The 21792-nt window shown below is 37.8% G+C and overlaps 1 protein-coding gene across 4 annotated transcripts in view; it reads right to left on the bottom strand.

Annotated features, from left to right (window-relative positions):
- The window catches only part of ELP4 (elongator acetyltransferase complex subunit 4), a 223181-nt gene that overhangs the window by 87757 nt on the left and 113632 nt on the right, over nucleotides 1-21792 (bottom strand). Inside the window, exon 10 of one of the 4 annotated variants that reach the window (XM_070473224.1) lies at nucleotides 18854-19133. The exons of the other annotated variants lie outside the window; for them this stretch is intronic. Coding sequence (XP_070329325.1) covers nucleotides 19125-19133 — 9 coding nt within the window. The 3' untranslated portion in view covers nucleotides 18854-19124. Of the gene's footprint in view, nucleotides 1-18853; nucleotides 19134-21792 lie in introns of those variants that run through there. 4 annotated transcript variants of the gene reach the window in all.

Genomic DNA, 21792 nt, shown 5'->3' on the forward strand with positions numbered 1-21792 from the left:
AAATGAAGGTACTTGTGACTGGGTATCATTTAAAAATGATCTGTAGTAACTTGCTTTGCTGAGCCACTTGAAATGCTATTAGAAAAGCAGCTGCTCTTTATAAGACTTCTTAAGTCTTGTTTAAAAAAAAAATTATGGGGGTATAGTTGATTTACAATGTGTTAGTTTCTGCGGTACAGCAAATTGAATCAGTTATACATATGCACTTACCTTTTTCCTTTTTAGATTCTTTCTCCATGTGGGTCATTACAGAATACTGAGACGAGTTCCCCATGCTCTACAGGTAGGTTCTTAGTTATTTATTTTATAAATGGTAGTGTGTATATATGTCAATCCCAATCTCCTAATTTACCCCTCAAGTCTTTAAGTATTACTGTAGAAAACTTGGGGAGTTACAAAATGGCATTCTGGTGTTCAAAAAATTTAAAATAATTTCCAAAGTATTTTCCTGAAGAAGTACATTAATGTCTCAAATGAGAAAGCACACTTCTTTACTTCAGTAAGACCTTATGTGTGCTCAGCTGCTTCCGTCATGTCTGACTCTTTGAGACCCTGTGGATTGTAGCCTGTCAGGCTCTTCTGTCCATGGAATCTTCCAGGCAAGAATACTGGAGGGGGTTGTCATTTCCTTCTCCAGGGGATCTTCCCAACCCAGGGATTGAACCCTGTGTCTCTTGCATTGCAGGTAGATTCTTTACCATCTCAGCCACCAGGGAAGCCCTTTAACTGTTACCAGTTAATGACTAATATTTACTATGTGACTGACTAGTATTTAAGCATGTGTACAATGTACTTACAGCATTTTCTCAGTTTATCCTCATAGCCATTTCACGATGCTAATACTATGATTGTTCCAATTTTACAGACAAGGAAAAAAGGAAACAATTTGTCTACATTAATGTAACTAGTAACTGGTGGGACAGGTCCAATGGACTTGTGCCTGGTACTCTTAACTACTATACTACACATTCTTGCCAACAGATTTACTTGTTTCAAGTGTTCCCCCTTTTCACGACTGTCAACCAGAAAACATTTCTTAATTACTTATTTGTGTAAAGAGCTAGAAGCCAACACAGCACTTGTTCAGTAGCTTGTAGGGACACTCACACTTGAAAAGAAGTGAAAATGGGGGTAGAAGTAGTAATTTATGGTCTGAAATTCTTAACAAGGTGTCATTCCAAATTGCAGTTTACCAGGTCAGCATTGAGTATGTGGTTCATCTTTGTAAAAAAAATCGAGCAGTACGACAGACAAGGTACTTAACTCCTTTGCATCTCAGTACATTAATCAGTAAAATGATAACAGGCCCAATTTCAAAGTTGCTGTGAGGATTAAATGAGTTAACACACGTGTCCAGTACAGTGCCTTGCCAATACTCTTGAGTTGTTACAGCTTCCAACACATTGAGATCACACCAGAGAAAGAGGATTCTTCAAAGTACACTTGGTCCTTATTGCCCAGATCCTGAGTCCTGTCTTTTGAGGAATCAGGTTAATTCACTAGTGCAAGTGTATCATAGCCCTCAAGTGTGCCGGGCTAAAAAAAAAGCTGATGACTATCTAGTGGGACATTACACATTCTCACCTGGGAAAGCAGTTAGTTGGGGCAAAGAAGGGGTATGTATAGAGGGTGTGTGTATGCTTAGTTGTACATGACTCTCTGCTATGCCATGGACTGTAGCCCTCCAGGTTACTCTGTCCATAGAATTTTCTAGGCAAGAATACTGAAGCAGGTTGCCATTTTCTACTACAGGGATGAATCAGTATCTCCTGCTTGGCAAGCAGTTTCTTTACCACTGAGCCACCTTGGAAGCCCCTGTAGAGGTTAAGTAGCATAAAAAACTCTCCCCAAACTAATGCTCTAGGAGCACTGTGGGTTGAGGAGATATAATAGGCTTTAGCGGTATACAACAGAGGATTTGAATCACAAGTGTATTTGAATTCTGCCTCTACTTACCACCCATGTAACACTGGGAAAATTACTGAAAATTACTTTGGGCTCTTCTTTAGATTTACATGAAGACAAATGAAATTAGATATATAAAGGAGCTGGCACAGTAGCTGATACAGTAAAGATGAAAACCTAAGGCACAGAGTGGTCAGGTAACGCTCCTAAGGTTACATGACCAGGTTATACAACTAGTTGGTGGAAGAATCTTCTGCTCTGGGCCAAGGGAGAAACACAGGTGAAGAGTATAAAATAATGCATGGCTATTTAGAGACGTAAATGTGGCTAGAAGAAAGATTAGTTTCTAGAAAGACCGGCATAAGCTGGATAAGCATGGGAGGGTTTCAATGCAGGAACATGATTTAGCTGAACAAAAAAAAATACTGTTCTTATGCAGCTATGCATCAGTTTGAAAAAGATGTAGTAAGCTTTACTTTGAAATTTGATTCTTTCTGAAAAGCCCACTATGATTCAAGTGCCCTACACATATACACATTATCTTGATTAATCTTAGGTAGAAAGTAATTATCACTCATATGGCTTTCCTATTTTCAGACAAATTTACTACCAGTTAAGAATTTTATTGCTTTTAGTCACAAGCAAAAATTTTCAGAGCCAACATTTTCTTTAAAGAAATAAAAAAGTTTAAAACAGAATGAGGATAGGAAGTTACTAAAAGGCTTACACTTTCTGACTAACTCGGAGTTTGTAACATATTCAAGAGAAGAGAATATAGGCTCAATTGGATAAATTGGTTTCATATATGAAATTCTATTTTGAGTTTTCTACAAAGTCGTGGGAGCCCCTATTTCAGTTAAGTACAAATAAACCACTGTAATATTAAAGATGAAAGATTTGTATTTTCTTTTTAGGAAAAGAAAGTATTTCACTGGTTATTGGCCAAACTTTGTTTGAGTGTCTACCATACTTGCTGTCTCTCACTTGAAAAGAGAAGAGGTAGGACTGGACTGTTGTAGAGGTCTCTTAATCTGCCACGTCCAGAAAGGGAGGAAAGTAACGATGCCCCAAAAGTTGACAGTTCAGCTAGTAGAGTGAGGTGGAAACAGATGGGCTTTTGAGTCAGCTACTCCTGTGAATGAATCTTGGCTTTGTTATCCATTAGCCATTTAAGCTTGTGTAAGGCTTCAGGTCCCACATGTGGAAATGGACTAATTTATTTTGCAAGAATTGTTCTAAGGATTAAATGAGATAATACTCATGAAAACACATGGCATTTTCTTTTCCTTCCTTAATGAGACAAGCAATATTTTGGTGCTATTTCATGGAACAACCAATAAAGTGAAGAGGAACTAAAAAGCCTCTTGATGAAAGTGAAAGAGGACCCTGGAGAAGGAAATGGCAACCCACTCCAGTATTCTTGCCTGGAAAAATCCACGGACAGAGGAGTCTGGAGGGCTGAAGTCCATGGGATTACATGACTGAGCATGTGTGCACGAGGGTGGAGGGAGATGGGTTGGTATCAATACACTGGTAGAACTAAAAAAAAAAAAAGAAAGTGAAAGAGGAGAATGAAAAAGGTGGTTTAAAGCTTAACATTCAGAAAACTAAGATCATGGCATCTGGTCCCATCACTTCATGGGAAATAGATGGGGAGACAGTGGAAGCAGTGTCAGACTTTATTTTTTTGGGCTCCAAAATCACTGCAGATGGTGACTGCAGCAATGAAATTAAAAGACGCTTACTCCTTGGAAGGAAAGTTATGACCAACCTAGATAGTATATTAAAAAACAGAGACATTACTTTGCTAACAAAGGTCCATCTGGTCAAGGCTATCGTTTTTCCAGTGGTCATGTATGGATGTTTGAGAGCTGGACTGTGAAGAAAGCTGAGTGCCAAAAAATTGATGCTTTTGAACTATGGTGTTGGAGAAGACTCTTGAGAGTCCCTTGGACTGTAAGGAGATCCAACCAGTCCATCCTAAAGGAGATCAGTCCTGGGTGTTCATTGGAAGGACTGGTGCTGAAGCTGAAGCTCCAATGCTTTGGTCAGTTCATGCGAAGAGCTGACTCACTGGAAAAGACCCTGATGCTGGGAGGGATTGGGGGCAGGAGGAGAAGGGGACGACAGAGGATGAGATGAATGGATGGCATCACTGACTCGATGGGCATGAGTTTGAGTAAACTCCAGGAGTTGGTGATGGACAGGGAGGCCTGGCGTGCTGCGATTCATGGGGTCACAAAGAGTCGGACACGACTGAGCGACTGAACTGAACTGAACTGAACTGATAGAAAAACTGCAAAATTACTGTCTGCTAATGAGTACTTCTCCTGGCTTCCATGAACAGGGAAATGCTTCTTTGTCTATGAGAAAAACCACCACCACTACCATCACAACAATGCATCAGGTTTTATGCCAAGTTTTTAGAGGGGTGTGTTGGGAGTGGTAAAGAGAGGCTCAAGATGGAGGGGAGAATATATACTTACGGCTGATCTACATTGCTGTACATCACAAATCAACACAATTTTGCAAAGCAACTGTCAATTAAAAATTTAAAAAATAAAAAAGATATTACTTTATTTAATCCTCATAACCACACTACACGGAAGGTGCCATTATTATCCCTATTTTTAAAATTTGTATTGAAGTATAGTTGATGTACAGTGTTGTATTAGTTTCAGGTATAGAGCAAAGTGATTCAGTTACACTCACATGTCTTTTCTTTTTCAGATTCTTTTCTCCTTTGTGCTCAGTCACACCAGTTGTGTCTGCCTCTTTGCAACCCCACGGACTCTCTGCAGGCAAGAACACCCTGGAGGGTTGCCATTTCCTACTCCACGTTTCTCTTTTAGGTTATTACAAAATATTGAGCATAGTTCCCTGTGCTGTAGAGTAGGTACTTGTTGGTTACCTATTTTAGATTATAGTAGTGTGTATTATTCCACTCCAGTATTCTTGCCTGGAGAATTCCATGAACACAGGGGCGTGGTGGGCTACATTTCATGGGGTTGCAGAGTCAGACACAACTGAGCGACTACCACCACGTGACTACTAGTATGTATTATTATCTCTAATTAACAGATGAGGAAACTGGGCAGAGTTTAGCATACACTGAACACACACATACACAACCAAGAAATGGTGAAGCAAACTCTCAAGGCAGGCCATTGGACTGCAGAGCCTCACTCCAGTCACTATTTCAGACCACTTGATAGAGCACATACAATGTCAGGTGCAGACTCCCTGTCACGATCGAGGAGTTAGGCAGGGCTTTCACAAATGGAGTTCTCCAGTCCTTCTTCCATCTTCCATTCTGACAAATGCTTCAACTCAAAGAGCAGTTAGGAAGGAGAAATGAGATGATTCATCTGAATGGTTAAGCTACTATTTTAAGGTAAACAGGAGCCTACTGAAGGCAAAAGCATTCCCAGAGGACAAGAAGACACAATAAATGATACTTTCATTGGTGCTACAAAGACAGTCTATGCATAAAATCTTCTCATGGTACTAAAGCGAATGTTGAGCCAGGAATTTGGTTCAATAGTTGACTCAGTGACAAAGTTAACAAAAAGCCATAAATTACAGACCAAAAAATATTAGTCTGATTCTAATTTGCTGCTCTCCCAGTAATGATAAAAACTGCAAATAATAAGTCTCTTCAGATTTTTTTCTCCAACACTCACAGATTTGATCTCTACCATGTGTGGACTCAAACTGATCTAATGTGAATGTAGGTTAGGGATGCTCATAGTTCCTCTGTCTGTAGGCACTTCCGCACACAGCGTTCACCCTTTACAAGTGAGTGACTAGGCACGTTAGTAACACAGTAGTAACACTGGAAGCTCATCTTCTGGCAAAAGAATATTAATTCTTCCTCTTCAACATTAATGAAACATGACAGAACGACTCTATTCTATCATAAAATTTCCTTTACTTTAATATATCTGCTAAGACTTACTAGGGGTCAAACAACAACAACAACAACAAAAAACAAACCACAAGAGTAGAAAGCGAAAATACTTGGGTTATGACTTTCAAAGGTCAATTATTTTTGGCTAAATAAGTAGAAAATTGGTCCTGGTAAGCAGGCATGTATTTCCTGGGGTGAGGTTGGAGGTGGGGTTAGGGAGAAACCATTGCATTGCGTTACAGTGATAATACAGGAATTTTACATTCATATATATAAACAGTATTAGCATAATACCATTCTTTGTAGGAAAGGATGTTAACACTTAGAGGGTTGTAATCATTTTAGGAATAATGAATTTCTATAAGGCATCTGTTTTTTCCAAAGTATTTTGGTTAAAGCCTGATTTGCGTGAAAACATAAATAACCTCTTGCTCCAGACTGAGAGCATCAGCAAGCTTTAACAGATGGCCTCATTTAAAAATCATTTGTAAGATATCTCACATTTATCCAACATGCTGTCAACTTCTTCTTTTTATTCAATCATGGTTTTTCCATATTTCTGTCATAAATATTTTTTAATCCTGTGCATTCATGGAAATCACACACGTCAGTATTTATCCTTAATTTGGTTTGGTGGTAACCCTGATTCTTTCCAATTTATATCATTGGCCAAAAGTATTACAGAATGATTAATTATAGAAAAATACTAAACTTAACATTAACTCATGAAAATGCAACCAAAAGCAATATTTTAATCAAGGAATAAGGGGGAAAAACAAAAGAACTGAAAAACCCTCTATCCTGCATCTCTCCCAGCTATTATTCTTTCTCCCACTTCTCATACTCAGAAGCTTGGAATGGAGTGGATACCTGCTGTCTCTACTTCTTCACCTCTCATTCACTTTTTAAATACTTAAAAAATTTTGAATACTCCAGTAATTGCAAGTATTCAAAGCTCTGAACTCAATATCCCTGAAACATCTTGACTGATGGTCACCCATGAGCCTCAGCCTCATACTGCCAAATGAAACACACTTCTCTATCCATGATTCAACTGTTGACTTTTTAGTCACTGTTCAGTGCATTCAGCATTGTTCCTGATTCTCTTTTTAAAATCCTCTCCTCCCTCAACTTCCATGAGACCACTCCACAGGATCCCTCTGTGCCATGTCTTCTGAATTCAAACATATTTTCTAATCTTGAACTTCAACTTCTAAAACTTCAACTACTAGCTATATAACACTGATCCCCACATCTATATCTCTGGCCCATATACCAACCCAAACAAATTCACACACCCAAATGTTCATAGGTTTTCCCTACTAACATGTCCCATTCTACAAGTCCCCATTGACAGCTTTTCCTTATAGTCCTTATTTTATTAATAGTGAAAGACACTTATCTCATCAAGGCACTCAAACCAGAAAATCAGGAGCCACCTTAGACTCCTCCTTCTCCCTCATCAAGTGACAGTGACTAAATTCAGTTGACTTTAATGCATTTCTGCCAGATTCCTTCCTTAGTTCAGGCCATGATGATGATGATGATAATGACGAGGCATCTTACAATATTGTCTTAACTAGACTCTGCCTCCAGTCTTGTCATCCCTTCCAATTTATCTTTTCATACTGCAGCCAAAGTGATATTTTAAAAACATAACCCTCTTCAGCAATCCCTAAGTAAACACTTAAAAGGCTCCCCATTACTCGTGGGAGAGAATCCAAAAGCTTTCCTTCTGGAAATAACATTATGATCTGGCTCTCTCTTGGGGGCAATTTCCTTCCCTTATCCTTGTTTAAACTGAAGTCTTAATGAAAAAGTCAGATATTTGTATTTAATTACAGTAAATATGTTTGCATTTAAGAGACTTAATAAACATTTACTTAGCACCTATTAATACTTTGTGTAAGCAACTGTGTTTCTGAAATGGTGAACTGAATTAAAGTCTTTGAAGAAGTCTTTTCTACTTCTGATCAATTTTGCAATTCATATTTAGCCAACTGAATTTACTCAACTGAATTTAGATATAGTAATATATCTATAGTATATATATCTATAGTAATATAGATTGGACAAATCCACTTAATTACTAAACAGTGAGCTCCTCAAAAAAGAAGTAATGTCTTATTCACTTTTGCATCACCAGTGCCTCCTCATATAGCACATTCTCAAACAGATACTTGGCAAATAATTTTCCTATACTTTAAGGTGATTTTAATTCATTTGAAGCTTTAATATTAAAATGTTCTTGGCCTTGGAAGTAGCAAAAAATGATGATGGATTTAAATGTTTATAAGATAAACCTCAGTGTTATTCCATGAAATTTAGGAGATCTTGAGCCTATTTTATTCTGTTCTGAAGTAAGATTCATAATATTCAATTTTCCAGTTTGTAACTTTAACATTATGGTAGTTAAGAATGGCTTTTCAGCATTTTTTTTCTTTTATCAATATGAAACTTCAGTTATTTTGACTTACTAGAAGAAAATAATAAACTTGAGAATTTTCCATAAATTATAGTATGCAAGAGAAAAAACCCCTAAGTTTTGCATTTTTATCATGCTTACAGAAGATACCATAAAAGCTCATTAAGGGTTAAAGAGAAAATATCTCAGTGCTTACTTAGAAGATATAACACAGAAAGAAACTACACGTTTGTAAGTAAAATAAGCTGTTCTAAAAATATACTACATAGTTAATGTTATGTTAAATAAAATGGGATATTAAAATACAAAAATATATGCTGACTAGTTGGGATCTGGTGGGAGAAGAGAGAAGATAAGGAAATAGAAACAAAGATTCATTTATATGAATATAAATACTTGGTTAGCACCAAATATACTTATCCAGTGAAATATTATAATATCGTGGATGAAACAATGGCTTTGAACATATAATTCCTGACCTTGAAGAACTTACAGTTTAACAGACAAGAAAAGTGTCAAAATGAATATAAGGAAAATAGAAAGTGAGGATGATATAAATATTTTACAATCCAAACGACTCTCAAGTTGCACTCAAATATGTTTTTTCTGTAGCCTTTCCTGGACATGGTTTAACAACTACTAGAATTACCCCATTATTAGTCTTTACATAGCAATTTATACCTAACACTGTTTTTATACCAATCAGTTTCTACTATGGCTATTTGCTTATATATCAGCTTCTTCTACTAGTCTATGAGCTCTTCATTGGTAGGGGCTGTGTTAACAAACATCTGTATACTCACAAAAACGCCTGGCACACAGTAGGAATTTTTACACATATCTAATCAAATTGAGCTAGATAGCACTGTACAAAATCTACAAAAATGAGACAACTGAACAACGAATAGAAAAGTATTAATTTTATAAGTAACACAGAAAACAGTAAGTGGGGAGAGGGAGGGACGGAGGGAGAGAGGGGAACAGAGAGAGAGAGAGGTCAATAGAGGATACAGCTGTCAGGTCAGGTTTAGGAAATGGGTGAGAACTGACATGTGCTCTGAATATGTACATAGAATCTCAAGGAAAGAAAATATCACGAAAGTGGAATTGTGTGATCGAGTTACCAGAATTTCTGCTTGTGTATCTTTTTAACTTCAGCAGCTCGTGGGGAAGACAAATAAATAAGCACTTAAAATTCTTATTAATGGACTGCTAATCTTACAGTCTTCATTGGAAGGACTGATGCTGAAGCTGAAACTCCAGTACTTTGGCCACCTCATGCAAAGAGCTGACTCATTGGAAAAGACCCTGATGCTGGGTGGGATTGGGGGCAGGAGGAGAAGGGGACGACAGAGGATGAGATGGCTGGATGGCATCACTGACTCGATGGACATGAGTTTGAGTAAACTCTGGGAGTTGGTGATGGACAGGGAGGCCTGGCGTGCTGCATTTCATGGGGTCGCAAAGAGTCGGACACAACTGAGTGACTGAACTGAACTGAATCTTACAGTCTCAAGAGTCTACTTATGATTCTTCTCCTCCTTTCATCTTTCAAATCTTGGCAAATATCAAGTATGGGACTATCAGCTCTTCATTTACAGTATCTCTTAGATTTGTCAATGAAGTGAAGCGAAGTGAAGTTGCTCAGTCGTGTCTGACTCTTTGTGACCCCATGGACTGTAGCCTACAAGGCTCCTCTGTCTATGGAATATTCCAAGCAAGAGTACTGGAGTGGGTTGCCATTTCCTGTGCCAGGGGATCTTCCCAACCCAGGGAATGAACCCGGGTCTCCCACATTGCAGGCAGACGCTTTACCGTCTGAGCCACCAAGGAAGCCCAGATTTGTCAACAGCTCTACTGAAACTGCTGCACAGTTGGATAAGGCATGCTGATGCCTAGATTGCTGGGTTAGAGAGACCACCAAGCTTGCCAGATTTTAGCTGGTGACACTAGGGCGTCCAAACCTTATGCTAGACTGATGAATCAACGAGACTGAGTTTCTTAAAAATTTGCTACTAGAACTGGCCCTGGAATTAGGTAGGGAAGAGAAGGAAAGAGGGAGTCACTAAGAGCAGGAGCTTCTGGAGACCAGGAAGAATGGATTAGAGGTTAAGAGCACATGCATTTGGACTTAAGAGTATCCAGGTTAGAAACCCGACTCTGTTTTTAACTTGTGTGACTATAAGTAAGTTATTTTTTAAAATTTATTTTTATTGAAGTATGGATGGAGGAGCCTGGTAGGCTACAGTCCATGGGGTCGCGAAGAGTTGGACACAACTGAGCAACTTCACTTTCACTTTTCACCCTCAGGCATTGGAGAAGGAACTGGCAACCCACTCCAGTATTCTTGCCTGGAGAATCCCAGGGAGAGAGGAGCCTGCTGGGCTGCCGTCTATGGGGTCGCACAGAGTCAGACACGACTGAAGTGACTTAGCAGCAGCAGCAGTTGATTTACAATGCTTTTTTAAACTTTTTCTTTTGTATTGGAGTATAGCTGGTTAACAAGGTTGTGATAGTTTCAGGTAAACAGAAAAGGGACTCAGCTGTAGATATACATGTATCCATTCTTCCCAAACTCCCCTCCCATCCAGGGCGCCACTTAACACTGAACTGCACCTCTCATATAAAAGACAGGGATAGTCATGGAACTAACTATATAAGGCTGTTAAGAGTTCAGTGAGTTATGTGTAATTCGTGCAGTGCCCAGCACTTATAAATACTTGTTAAGTCATGGTTATTGTTGGGTTTAATATTCATTATTAATATTCATTGAACATAATGAATATTCAATGAATAATAATATTAATTGTTGGGGTTAACATTCATTAACCATCATCGTCATCTTTGGGGGATCAAAGAGGAAAAACACCCAGAAAAAGTGAAAAAGGGAATATTTAGAGAGGCTGTAAGAGAACTGATAGAGGTTAGTGGATATCTCAGAGAAGACATCATTTAAAATATACGCGGGGTGAAAAAAAAGATATTTGATACAAACAAGGATAAAAACACAAAATTCCATATCGGAATAAAATACTTCAGTGTAATAATGTCCTTAAAGCTCTGTAAACGTTCAAAATTAAATAGTATAAGCCTGGGCACCACGTGATTCAGTAAGAGTGTTCTGAGCTGAGGTTTCTTGGGAGAATGCTATTGGTGTTACTCTGTGAAGATTATAGTGCTATGTAAATGTGGGATTCGTTTTCAGCTCCCAGTTAAAGCAGGCAAATGACTTTTCCCACAAAGCCCTCCTTCCTCAGGACCATAACAAGGAGAGAAAATACAGCCTTAAGCTGAAGATACACAGGGGGCATGTGGCCACAGGGAGGCCAATGACAGTGAGCATGGATGGTGGCGGCAGAGAACTGAGGCACACGCAGCTATTCCTGGGGCTGACGAGCAAAGCTGGTTCAGTCTATTCAGCTCTCAAGAGAGACACTGACATCCGCTTGAGAGCTGACCACCTCGGGCAAGAACAACGTGGGAGCCCTCAGGAGACTCTCGGCAGAAACAGAACTATTCCTTTAGTCACATCAGCAAGCCCTGGTTTACTCCTATTGGCCTGGACCAATTATCAGGACTTTAATCCCATAAAGACAGTGAATTATCTTGGCTGCTCCACATGCATAGCATTAGTTTCTAACTAAGGAGGAACAAGAAATACTATAGTTACATGACTTTGTATAATAAATCACGTATTGTTTTTAGCACAGTGAGTTCAATCACTCTTAAGTCTTTCAGAAACAAGGAAAAAGACAGAAAACTCTCTGTCTTCTTCCTGCTAGACTATAGACTGGGAGCTGGAGCTGCAGCCACCATCTTGTGATCACGAGGCAACAAGCATGGAGATAAGTTTCAGAAAATCACAGAAATGTGACCTTAACATCATAGATCCACTGAATCAACACCAGCAGCTGTTTCCCTCCAGATGTGTTCTGGCTGAAATAAGTGCTCTATTTAGTTTACTTTTGTATGTACCTGAGCCACTGCCTGATAGATTTTTCTCTCCAGATTCTTCTAGATCACAGGTGTTGCCTTCCCTGTCAGTCTTCTAATGTGCTTTCAAATAGATGCAGCATCTCTCTCGTGTATGAGTATTTTTAGTATCCTGTGCTTCTTCTTATACTTAGAAAGCTTTGACTTGATTTTCAACATATTTGTCTAATCCCTTCTACTACTGTATTCATTTTTCTGGTGTAAGAATAGTAGTTTACTTACTTGCTTTATAATAGCAGGCGTCTAAATATTTTTCCAAACTGATTCAGACTAAGTTTACTACCTTATGGTACCCATGCTTATAAACAATTTTATATGATACGAGTGATGTAAAGGGTGTGTACCTAACAAATCAAACCCTGTTTCTGCTGCCATCCCAAATACCTCCTCACAGTGTAAACCAAGCACAGTTATATGTGGCTGCTAGATGAATTAAAAACACTTCTTTCATCTCAGTTTGGATATATGTCTCAGAAAGAGGAAAGCCTGAAATATTATTCTAGCCTGTCCCCAAATGACACAAAGTCAAATTAAAAAACAACACCCACAAACCCTAAAGTTAAAAATGTGATTATGCATTTTTATAAAAATGTAAGCTGAAAAACTGATTAACTCTGTTACTAATGAGACAGGATATACTGATATCTAGAGATTATTATCAATAAAATTTACCCACAGGTTAAAACACGTATGTCCATGCTGCGTATTTCTTGATTATTGTTGCTGTTGTTGAGTCACTAAGTCATGTCCGACTCTAGTGCAACCCCATGGACTGTAGCCCGCCAGGCTCTTCTGTCCATGGGATTTCCCAGGCAAAAACACTGGAGTGGGCTGCCATTTTCTTCTCCAGGGGATCTTCCAGACCTTGTGATTGAGCCCGCGTTTCCTGCATTGAAGGTGGATTCTCTACCACTGGACCACCAGAGAAGCCACAGTTCCAATAAGAGGGGTGTCCTAACAAGAAGAAATGTGGACACAGATATGCACTCGTAAGAGGGAAGACCACAAGAAGACACAGGGCGAAGAGGGTACGCCACACGCTAAAGAAAATGGCCTTGGAAAAACCAGCCCTGCGGACACCTTGATCTTGGATTTCTGGTCTCCAGAATTGTGAGAAAAATAAAATTCTATTGTTTCAGACACCGAATCTGTGATAATTGCTATGGAGCTCTAGCAAACTACCAGACTTCAAGACTTACTATTAAGTTATACACAATAATCAAGACAGTGTGTTACTGGTCAAAGAAAAGACAAGAAGACCAACAGAACAGACTAAGGAGCCCAGAAAGAGACCCACACAAATGCAGTTAATTTATCTTTGACAAAGGGACAAATGCAACTCAACGAAGAAAGGATAATCTTTCTAATAAATAGTGCTGGAACAAATATATATACACATGCAAAAAACTGAATCTAGACACTGATATTACACCATTTACAATAAGTAATTAAAAATTAATCATAGACCTAAATGTAAAATGTAAAACTATAAAACCCTAGAAGATATCACAGAAGAAAATTCAGAGGATGCTGGGTTGGCAGTGACTTTTAAAATACAACTTCAAAAGCATGGTCCATGAAAGAAAAAATCTAAGTTGGATTATGTTTAAATTAAACATTAATGTAAAATTTTATGTCAGTTTAAAAATGTGTATGGAGAACATGGCTTAAAAAATGAGTTTAGAGATTACTCAAACAAAAAATATATGAACAATGAGATCCTTTTGATGATACTGCATATTACCTCACTTTTTATACCTCTTTTAGTCCCTTTTTTCTTGGGCAAATTCAAATTACTCAATGCCCAACTTATATGATCATTGTGGAATGAATTATTTCCAAGGCTTCTTCAAGGATATATTATACCTGATATCATGAAAACATTCTCCCTTCAATCTAAAAGGAATATTATATTTCTACCTATCACTTGGATTTGTAAAGTTCTAAAGTCAGAATTTATCTCTAAATATGTAGCTCCTGGAGAACACTCTTGAGAGTGTCCTGGACTTGAAGGAGATCAAACCAGTCAATCCTAAAGGAAACCAATCCTGAATATTCATTGGAAGGACTGTTGCTGAAGCTGAAGTTCCAATACTGTGGTCACCTGATGAGAAGAGCTTTCTCATTGGAAAAGACCCTGATGCTGGGAATGACTGAAGGCAAAAGGAGAAGGGGGCAGCAGAGGATGAGATGGTTAGATGGCATCACCGACTCAATGGACGTGGAGGCAGTGAGGACAGGGAGGCCTGGCGTGCTGCAGTCCATGGGGTCGCAGAGTCAGACATTACTTAGCGATTAAACAACAACAACATGTAGGTACTTAAAAAGAAGGAATGACATTAGGCATATTAGTATTCAGTTAACTCTTTGAGCCAAGCTATTGTTTTTAAAGTAAATATACATAAGAACATTGATACTGAATAAAACTTGCTAAAGATGTCCTTAACCCAAAGGCTACAAAGAAGGACGTGCCTTTGTTATGGGTTGAATTGGAGCTTAGTCGTTCACCTCACATGTTACCCTGGGCAAGTGACTTGACCCCTCTAAGCCTTCTCATTGGACTCTGAGGGCTAGCTCTGGGGATTAAATGAGATAATACATTTAATGTGTTTAGTACAATGTCTGACACTGCTAAGCACTCAATAAATGATCTCATGATCAGTACTAGCAGAAGCTTCCAAAACATATAATTTTAATACAAAAGGGAAGAAAATAAGAAAACAGATAAATTGAAATAAGCTGAGACACACAAACATTAATTTCAGAATATTTACTGAGCACTTTATCATGTGCCAGGTTTCACTGATAGCTTAGTTGGTTAAGAATCCACCTGCAATGCAGGAGACTCTGGTTCAATTCCTGAGTCAAGAAGATCCACTGGAGAAAGGATAGGCTACCCACTCCAGTATTGGGCTTCCCCAGTGGTTCAGCTGGTAAAGAATCTGCCTGCAATGTGGGAGACCTGGGTTCAATCCCTGGGTTGGAAAGATCCCCTGGAGAAGGGGAAGGCTACCCACTCCAGAATTCTGGCCTAGAGAATTCAACGGATTGTATAGTCCATGGGGTTGCAAACAGTCAAACATGACTGAGCGACTTTCACTTCACTTATCATGTGTCAGACTGTTTTAAGCAGAACAGAATAAGAACAAATCCTTATTCTTGTGAAGCTTACCTCCTAGTACAGGAAGACAGAAGATGAACATAATAAATAAGAAACTTATATAGCAGATTAGAAGGTGATGAGTGCTATAGGAAAACACAGACTAAAAGTGATTGGGAAAGGCAGAATGGGAGTAAACTGTGACTCTGAAACGGATGGTCAGGAAAACTTCATTAAGCAGGTGATATTTTAATATATGAAGGGGGAGGAAGGCAGCTATGAAAAGATCTGGGAGAAGTACATTTCAGGCAAAGGAACTGCAAAGGCCCTGAGGCTTGGCATGTTCAAGAAATAGGCCAGTGTGGCTGAATCAGAGCAAGTTATGGGCAAGGGGTGAAAGGTGAGAGCTGAGAGTTAAGGCAGCCGGGTCAATACGGTCTTCTTGGTGAGCACTAAAGGACTTCTCAGCAAGATGGAGAATTGACAGGGAATTTTGAGCAGAAATATGACACAATCTGTCTTATGTTTTAAAAGAATCATCCTTCCGACTGCTGTTAAAAAAAAAAAAAGAACAAAAGAATTGAAGGAGATCAGGGTTAAAGAACCCTCCTGCCAAAGAAGGAAACATAAGAGACAAAGGTTCGATCCCTGGGTTAGGAAGATCCTCTGGAGGAGGGCATGGCAACCCACTTGAGTATTCTTGCCTGGAGAATCCCATGGACCGAGGAGCCTGGCGAGTTACAGTCCATAGAGTTGCAAAGTTGGCCATGATGGAAGTGGCTGAGCACTCAGGGTTACAAGGAAGGATCTAGTCGGGAGGCTAATACAATAGTCCAGACAAAACATGATGATGGCTTGCACCGAGACTGAATAGTAGCATTGAAGCTGGTGAAAATTGGTTTAATGACGAATATATTTCAAAGGCAGAGTCAACAGACTGAATGTTAGGAAAACGGGGATTTTTTTTTTTAATTTGAGGGAAAAAATAAAACTTCTCTAACCACCTGAAAAGGATTATATGACTATAGTATTTTCAGAGAGGAGGGACTTCTATAACTTTCACAGTATAAGTACCTGAGAGGTAAAGTGAGAACAGAAAATGTGTAGTGCTTGCATTTCTCACAGTGCTTTACATCATAACTTTAACCTTATATATGCTTAACAAGTACATGTTTAAAAGTATAAATGTATTAACTGCTATATCACATAACCTTCTCATGACTCCTGAGGGCAGGAACTCTGTCCATTCAATCTATCACAATCTATTCCCTCCCCTGCCCCCGATTCTTCACTTCTATTTGACTGTGATGATTTTTCCCGCTTGCAAAGAATTTATATGCCAAGGAAATCAGATGGATAAACAATTACCTTTTTGTAGGATTAGCAATAAAATAGGAAAAAGAGGGTTACAGCAATTGCCAGCCATTTATCTTCAGTAATTTTCAGAGCTTCATTACTGCCACATCATTACAAATACACCTAGCACCTAGCCTAGCTTACAATCCCAGGTGCTTTTTTTTTTTTAAACTATATTCTAGAAATCTTAATTGATGAAGACATTATTGATAGCATATAAATATGTAACATTCAGTTTTGATTTAGTAGTATGAACAGAATGTTAATTCAGCTCATAAATGTAAAAATAAACTGTTTCAGAATTCTTGTTCCTGAATAAATCATGCGTAATTTTGTGAGTATCTTCATGTTTGAGAAAAGAACCATGCCCTGGCATTTTTCAAACAGGCTTATGTGAAGACCCCAATGCTACAGGGAAGAATGTTTTAGCTCCACTTATTTCTAATTCTGAAATGCATAGCTGGCAAAATGAAGAAAAATGGTTGGGGTAGGTCACTCATATTAACAGCCTTAGAAATTACTTTCCTTTCCATATCAAGTGTTTTGGCATAGCTTTCCAAATATACTCATAAAATAAGCCTCTATTCAAATTAGATAGAAATATATATTTTCCCATTTTCTATCTTTTATTAAAGAAAATGTGTCAACCAAAGACACAGTGATGACTGAGAACATCACACTTAAAGGTTTTCTTATTAAAATGCCAAGAGCATGCAAGCAATTTAACACACCAACTCAGAGGCAATTTTCCCCCCACATTTAGTAAGGGAAGAACATGTTTTTAATATCCTGGTATGAATCCTTTATTAAATAAAGTTCCCTACAATGTTCTAAAAGGTTATTAAATAATGTTCTATTAAATCATCTATTAAATAGAAATTTCAAGAAATTCTAACCAGATCTTATTGTGTTATTTATTGATATTAAAAAAAAAACAATACCAGTGACTTTACTTTCTCCAATGAAATAAACAGACTGATGAATTGCTAATGGGATCATCCATTCTGGATATCTCTAAACACCAGACTTTGGTTTGCTTTCATGGTTATATCTACATTTCTTATATCAAAGGCAATGTTAAATAATACGTTCTAGTATAATAGCATCTCTAAGAAATCCTTCTCCAGTCCTATTAGAGCAACAACGAGCTACTTAGCATCTCATTGTATACATAATCAAAAGAAGCAAGTAGTAAATACTAGCATACTATAATGCATGGTAGAAATTCCAAACATACTTGGCTTGTTGAAACATTTTCTGGTATTTTCTTTTAAATAATTCATATAGAAAGTTTTGATAATTAAAGTAGTAGAGTTTGTTATGGATGACTGATAATTTGGATTAGAGCTTATGCATCAAACACATGGCAACTGAGATCTCATGAAAAACTACTGTCCTATGATAGTTTCGTTAATTTGGGGGATTTACTCATCCACACTTAACATAACATCATCAGTTCATATGAAAGCCATTTGGGAGCATGTTATTAGAATTGTACACGAAATGAATTGTACAAATGATGGCTGTTTTACTGAATTATTACTTTTAACTCCCACAGGCTCAATAACTTTAATTCATATATGTGAATTAATTTTTTTATTCACATATGTCACATCTGAGGAGCTATATGTCGATTTTTCACAGTAACAGAATAAACACCACTTATAGCAAATGCTTTACGACAAAATCCCCTTTCAACAAGACTTCAATGTCCCTAATGATGGCAGACATTTTTTAAAATGATACAACTTCAATATAACAGAACAACTTAGAAACTGCTACAATTAGAAACTGCTACAACAGAGAAGTCCTTTATTGAAGCATGCAATGAGTACAGAGTACACTCATGGTGGCTTCATCCCATTAATTACTTAAAACTGGGTCCAGCTGAGTAGGCTGGTGAAGGCCATTGAGTGACCTACAGAGTATCTAGTTTTCTGATCTCTCAGACACAGAGTACACCATTTATAGTCATCAGCCTCATTCCTGCTGCCCTCCTCACCCACTTGCTTTGTTGTCCCAGAAAAACAAAGATGAATACTACACAGCAAATAGCCAGTCCCCGCTTAAAAATAAAGTTCTCAGAAGGAGTGAGAGACTGGTAAGAGTGTAGTGGACTAGAGCTTGATGGTCTATTCTTCGCTGCCAGCGGCTAAACCATAAGTCACGCAACTACTTGAGCGGTTCACGGAATTCTGTATGTAGCAGTCAGGAAAGAGAGCGCTTTTCACAGTCACTTCACAAGTAAGTCTAGCTGTTGCTTTCTGTCTTGAGATGCTGTAGCCATTATTCACTGGGGAGCCCAATGTGCCATCAGAAAGGCTGTTGTGACGATCTGTGTTTTGGAGAATCTATATTTAGTTACCTGCATCTAAATATGCATACGTGTTTGTGGGGGTTATTAGGTGTTAGGCTAGGCTAGACGAGGTTTTCTTTTAGTCCAACTGAAAAAAAAAAGCAAAGTGGGAAAATATAAGACAAAAAATCTTATTTATGTCTTAATGAGTGACTGTCTATACTGCATTGTCTCTGAAATCATGTATGATGCATCATATTTACTTTTAATGACTGATAATGTGTGATGGTTCATCCAACTGTTTAAGTAATATAAAATGAATAATTAGATACTTCCGACTATAAATCTTAAATACTTTTAAATGGCACTAGGCCAGTTAAAATTATAACTGCTCTCAACTTTGTAGGTTACATGAGCCATAAAGTTCATCTTTTAAGTTCTGTTTCCTGGTGTAAAGACACATTAACAATTTTTTTTTAACAAAAATCTTCTAAGTGGACAGTTGTGATTCAATGTGTAAATGTGTAAACAAAGAAACTATTCAGCTAACTTTATGGTTTTATTTTGAAAATTAGGCTGATGTGTAAGGAAATCAAGGCCCTTTACTTTCTGTTTGAAATCCTTAATTATAAGCATTATACATTTGAAAGGCATCCTAAATTAGGTATTATCTTAGCCCTACCTTTATTTACTTTTACATAATTATCCTGATGAGAGATATAATTACAGCATTATACAAAATTACTAACCCATTTAAAAAAAATGTTTCCTAAGTGATAAACACATTAGATATGGATTAAGGCAATAAATCTCCAACTAAAATAGCTAGAAGTTAATTAAAAAGTGAGAACTACAATTCCTATTTCTTGGATAGGAAAAAACTAAGCTCACAAAAAGTGTGATTTGGGGGAAATATTTTATGAATAAAATTTCAAGATGTAATCACAACTTTATGACATAAAAATAGCTATTTTAACGCCCAATTTAGAGGGGAAAAAAACCTCAAGAAATACGGCTCTTGAAACCAGCAGAAAAAGCAAAAGGCTTTCTTTGCTTGAATTTTTCACTTTGTATGATTGTGAAGTGTCATGGAGATAGAATCACAATGTGATTTTTGTCCTTATCTTTGATATCTGCAGCATAAAATTATTACTCTTGGAGAAAGAAGGAATCTTCCATTTGGAAAACAAGGAGGCTTAGTATATGACAAATTGGAAGGAAAAATCATCTTCCTAAATAGTACACTGGATCCAAATCCTCTAACAGAGTGGTCGAAGAAGATGGCCAGGAAACAACATTTCCAAACTGAATTTTAAACAATGCTTCAAATTATCATAAAATAATTAATCATGTTTCACTCAAGTGATAATAGATATAAATGTCAATTGACTGGGAACAATGAATATGTAAGCCCGTGGGATATTACTATCCAACGTTATCAAGATGTTATCAACTTGGCACCTCCCCTCTATTTCAAGGGTGCATTTTAAATGCTCAATTGGTTTGGCTTTAATTAGTCATCCTGATAGGTAGCCATACTGAATCTCTACAACATGTCTGTAAAGGTAAGAGGAAAAGCTATAATATAGATGAGCTAAAACACACACACACACACACATTAAAATTAAAATCATTTGATAGGGTATTAGGAAGTCAAACAACATGGTTTCTCATTAAACTGGTGAGTTTAAGTAAGACAAAGATTTAGAAAGAAGTCAATATACTGGCAGGAAATGGAATGGAGAAGGAGGTACGAAAATCTTTACCAAGAAGGAAAGACTGAGTTAGGTGTTTTTTTTTTTTTTTTAAACTTCAGGTTGATAGAGGGGAGTATTCTAACCATAACAACATGAAACAGTTTGGATAATTAGGGAAAATTAAAATGGTTTGGTACAGTTACTATGGCAGGGTAAAGGTTGCCCTGCATTTGGGCATTGAGAATTGATTACTAGTGTTCTTTTCCAAGAGCAGTCAACTCAGACTCATCCAGAGACCTAATTAAAGATGTACTCAGGGACTTCCCTGGTGGTCCAGCAGTTAAGAATCCGCCTGCCAATGCAGGGGATGAGAGTTCGATCCCTGGTCTGGGAAGAGTCCACATTCAGTGGGGTAACGAAGCATGGTGCCACAACTACTGAGCCCATGTGCCCCAGAGCTAGTGCTCTGCAACAAAAGAAGCCACGTTAAGAAGCCCAAACACTGCAACTAGAGAGTAGCTCCCGCTCACTGCAACTTGAGAAAGCCTGCACACGAAGACCCAGGTCAGACCAAAAAAAACACAGGTGTTCTCAGGGTACAACACTATACCTACAGTCAACAATAATGTACTGTACACTTAAAATTTTATTAAAAAGATACATGTCATGTTAAATATTATGACAGTTTAAAAAAAAAGCTATGTAGTCAGATATTTAACAGAGTTCCACACATTATTAGCTTTCCATTCAACAAATATTTACTAAACATCTGTTGTGTCTGAGATCCTGAGTTTGGTGCTGTGGATGCATTAGTGAATAAGAGCATAACACAGCTTTTGTCACCAGCTTATGGCAACGCAGTCCAGTATTCTTGCCTGGAAAATCCCATGGACAGAGGAGCCTGGCAGGCTACAGTCCATGGGGTCGCAAAGAGTTGTACATGACTGAGCAACTTTTTCTTTTTCTTTCTTACAGTATGATAGAGAGACATCAAGGAAGTAGGAAATTAAAATAATATTCTAAGTACTATTTTAGTAGAGATAATTTAGAAGATATTCAGGGAATACAGAACAAGGCTACCTCAACCTGGTCTTGGAGAATTAGGAAAGA

This window comes from Odocoileus virginianus, chromosome 10, assembly GCF_023699985.2.
Source record: "Odocoileus virginianus isolate 20LAN1187 ecotype Illinois chromosome 10, Ovbor_1.2, whole genome shotgun sequence".
NCBI classification, from domain to species: domain Eukaryota; kingdom Metazoa; phylum Chordata; class Mammalia; order Artiodactyla; family Cervidae; genus Odocoileus; species Odocoileus virginianus.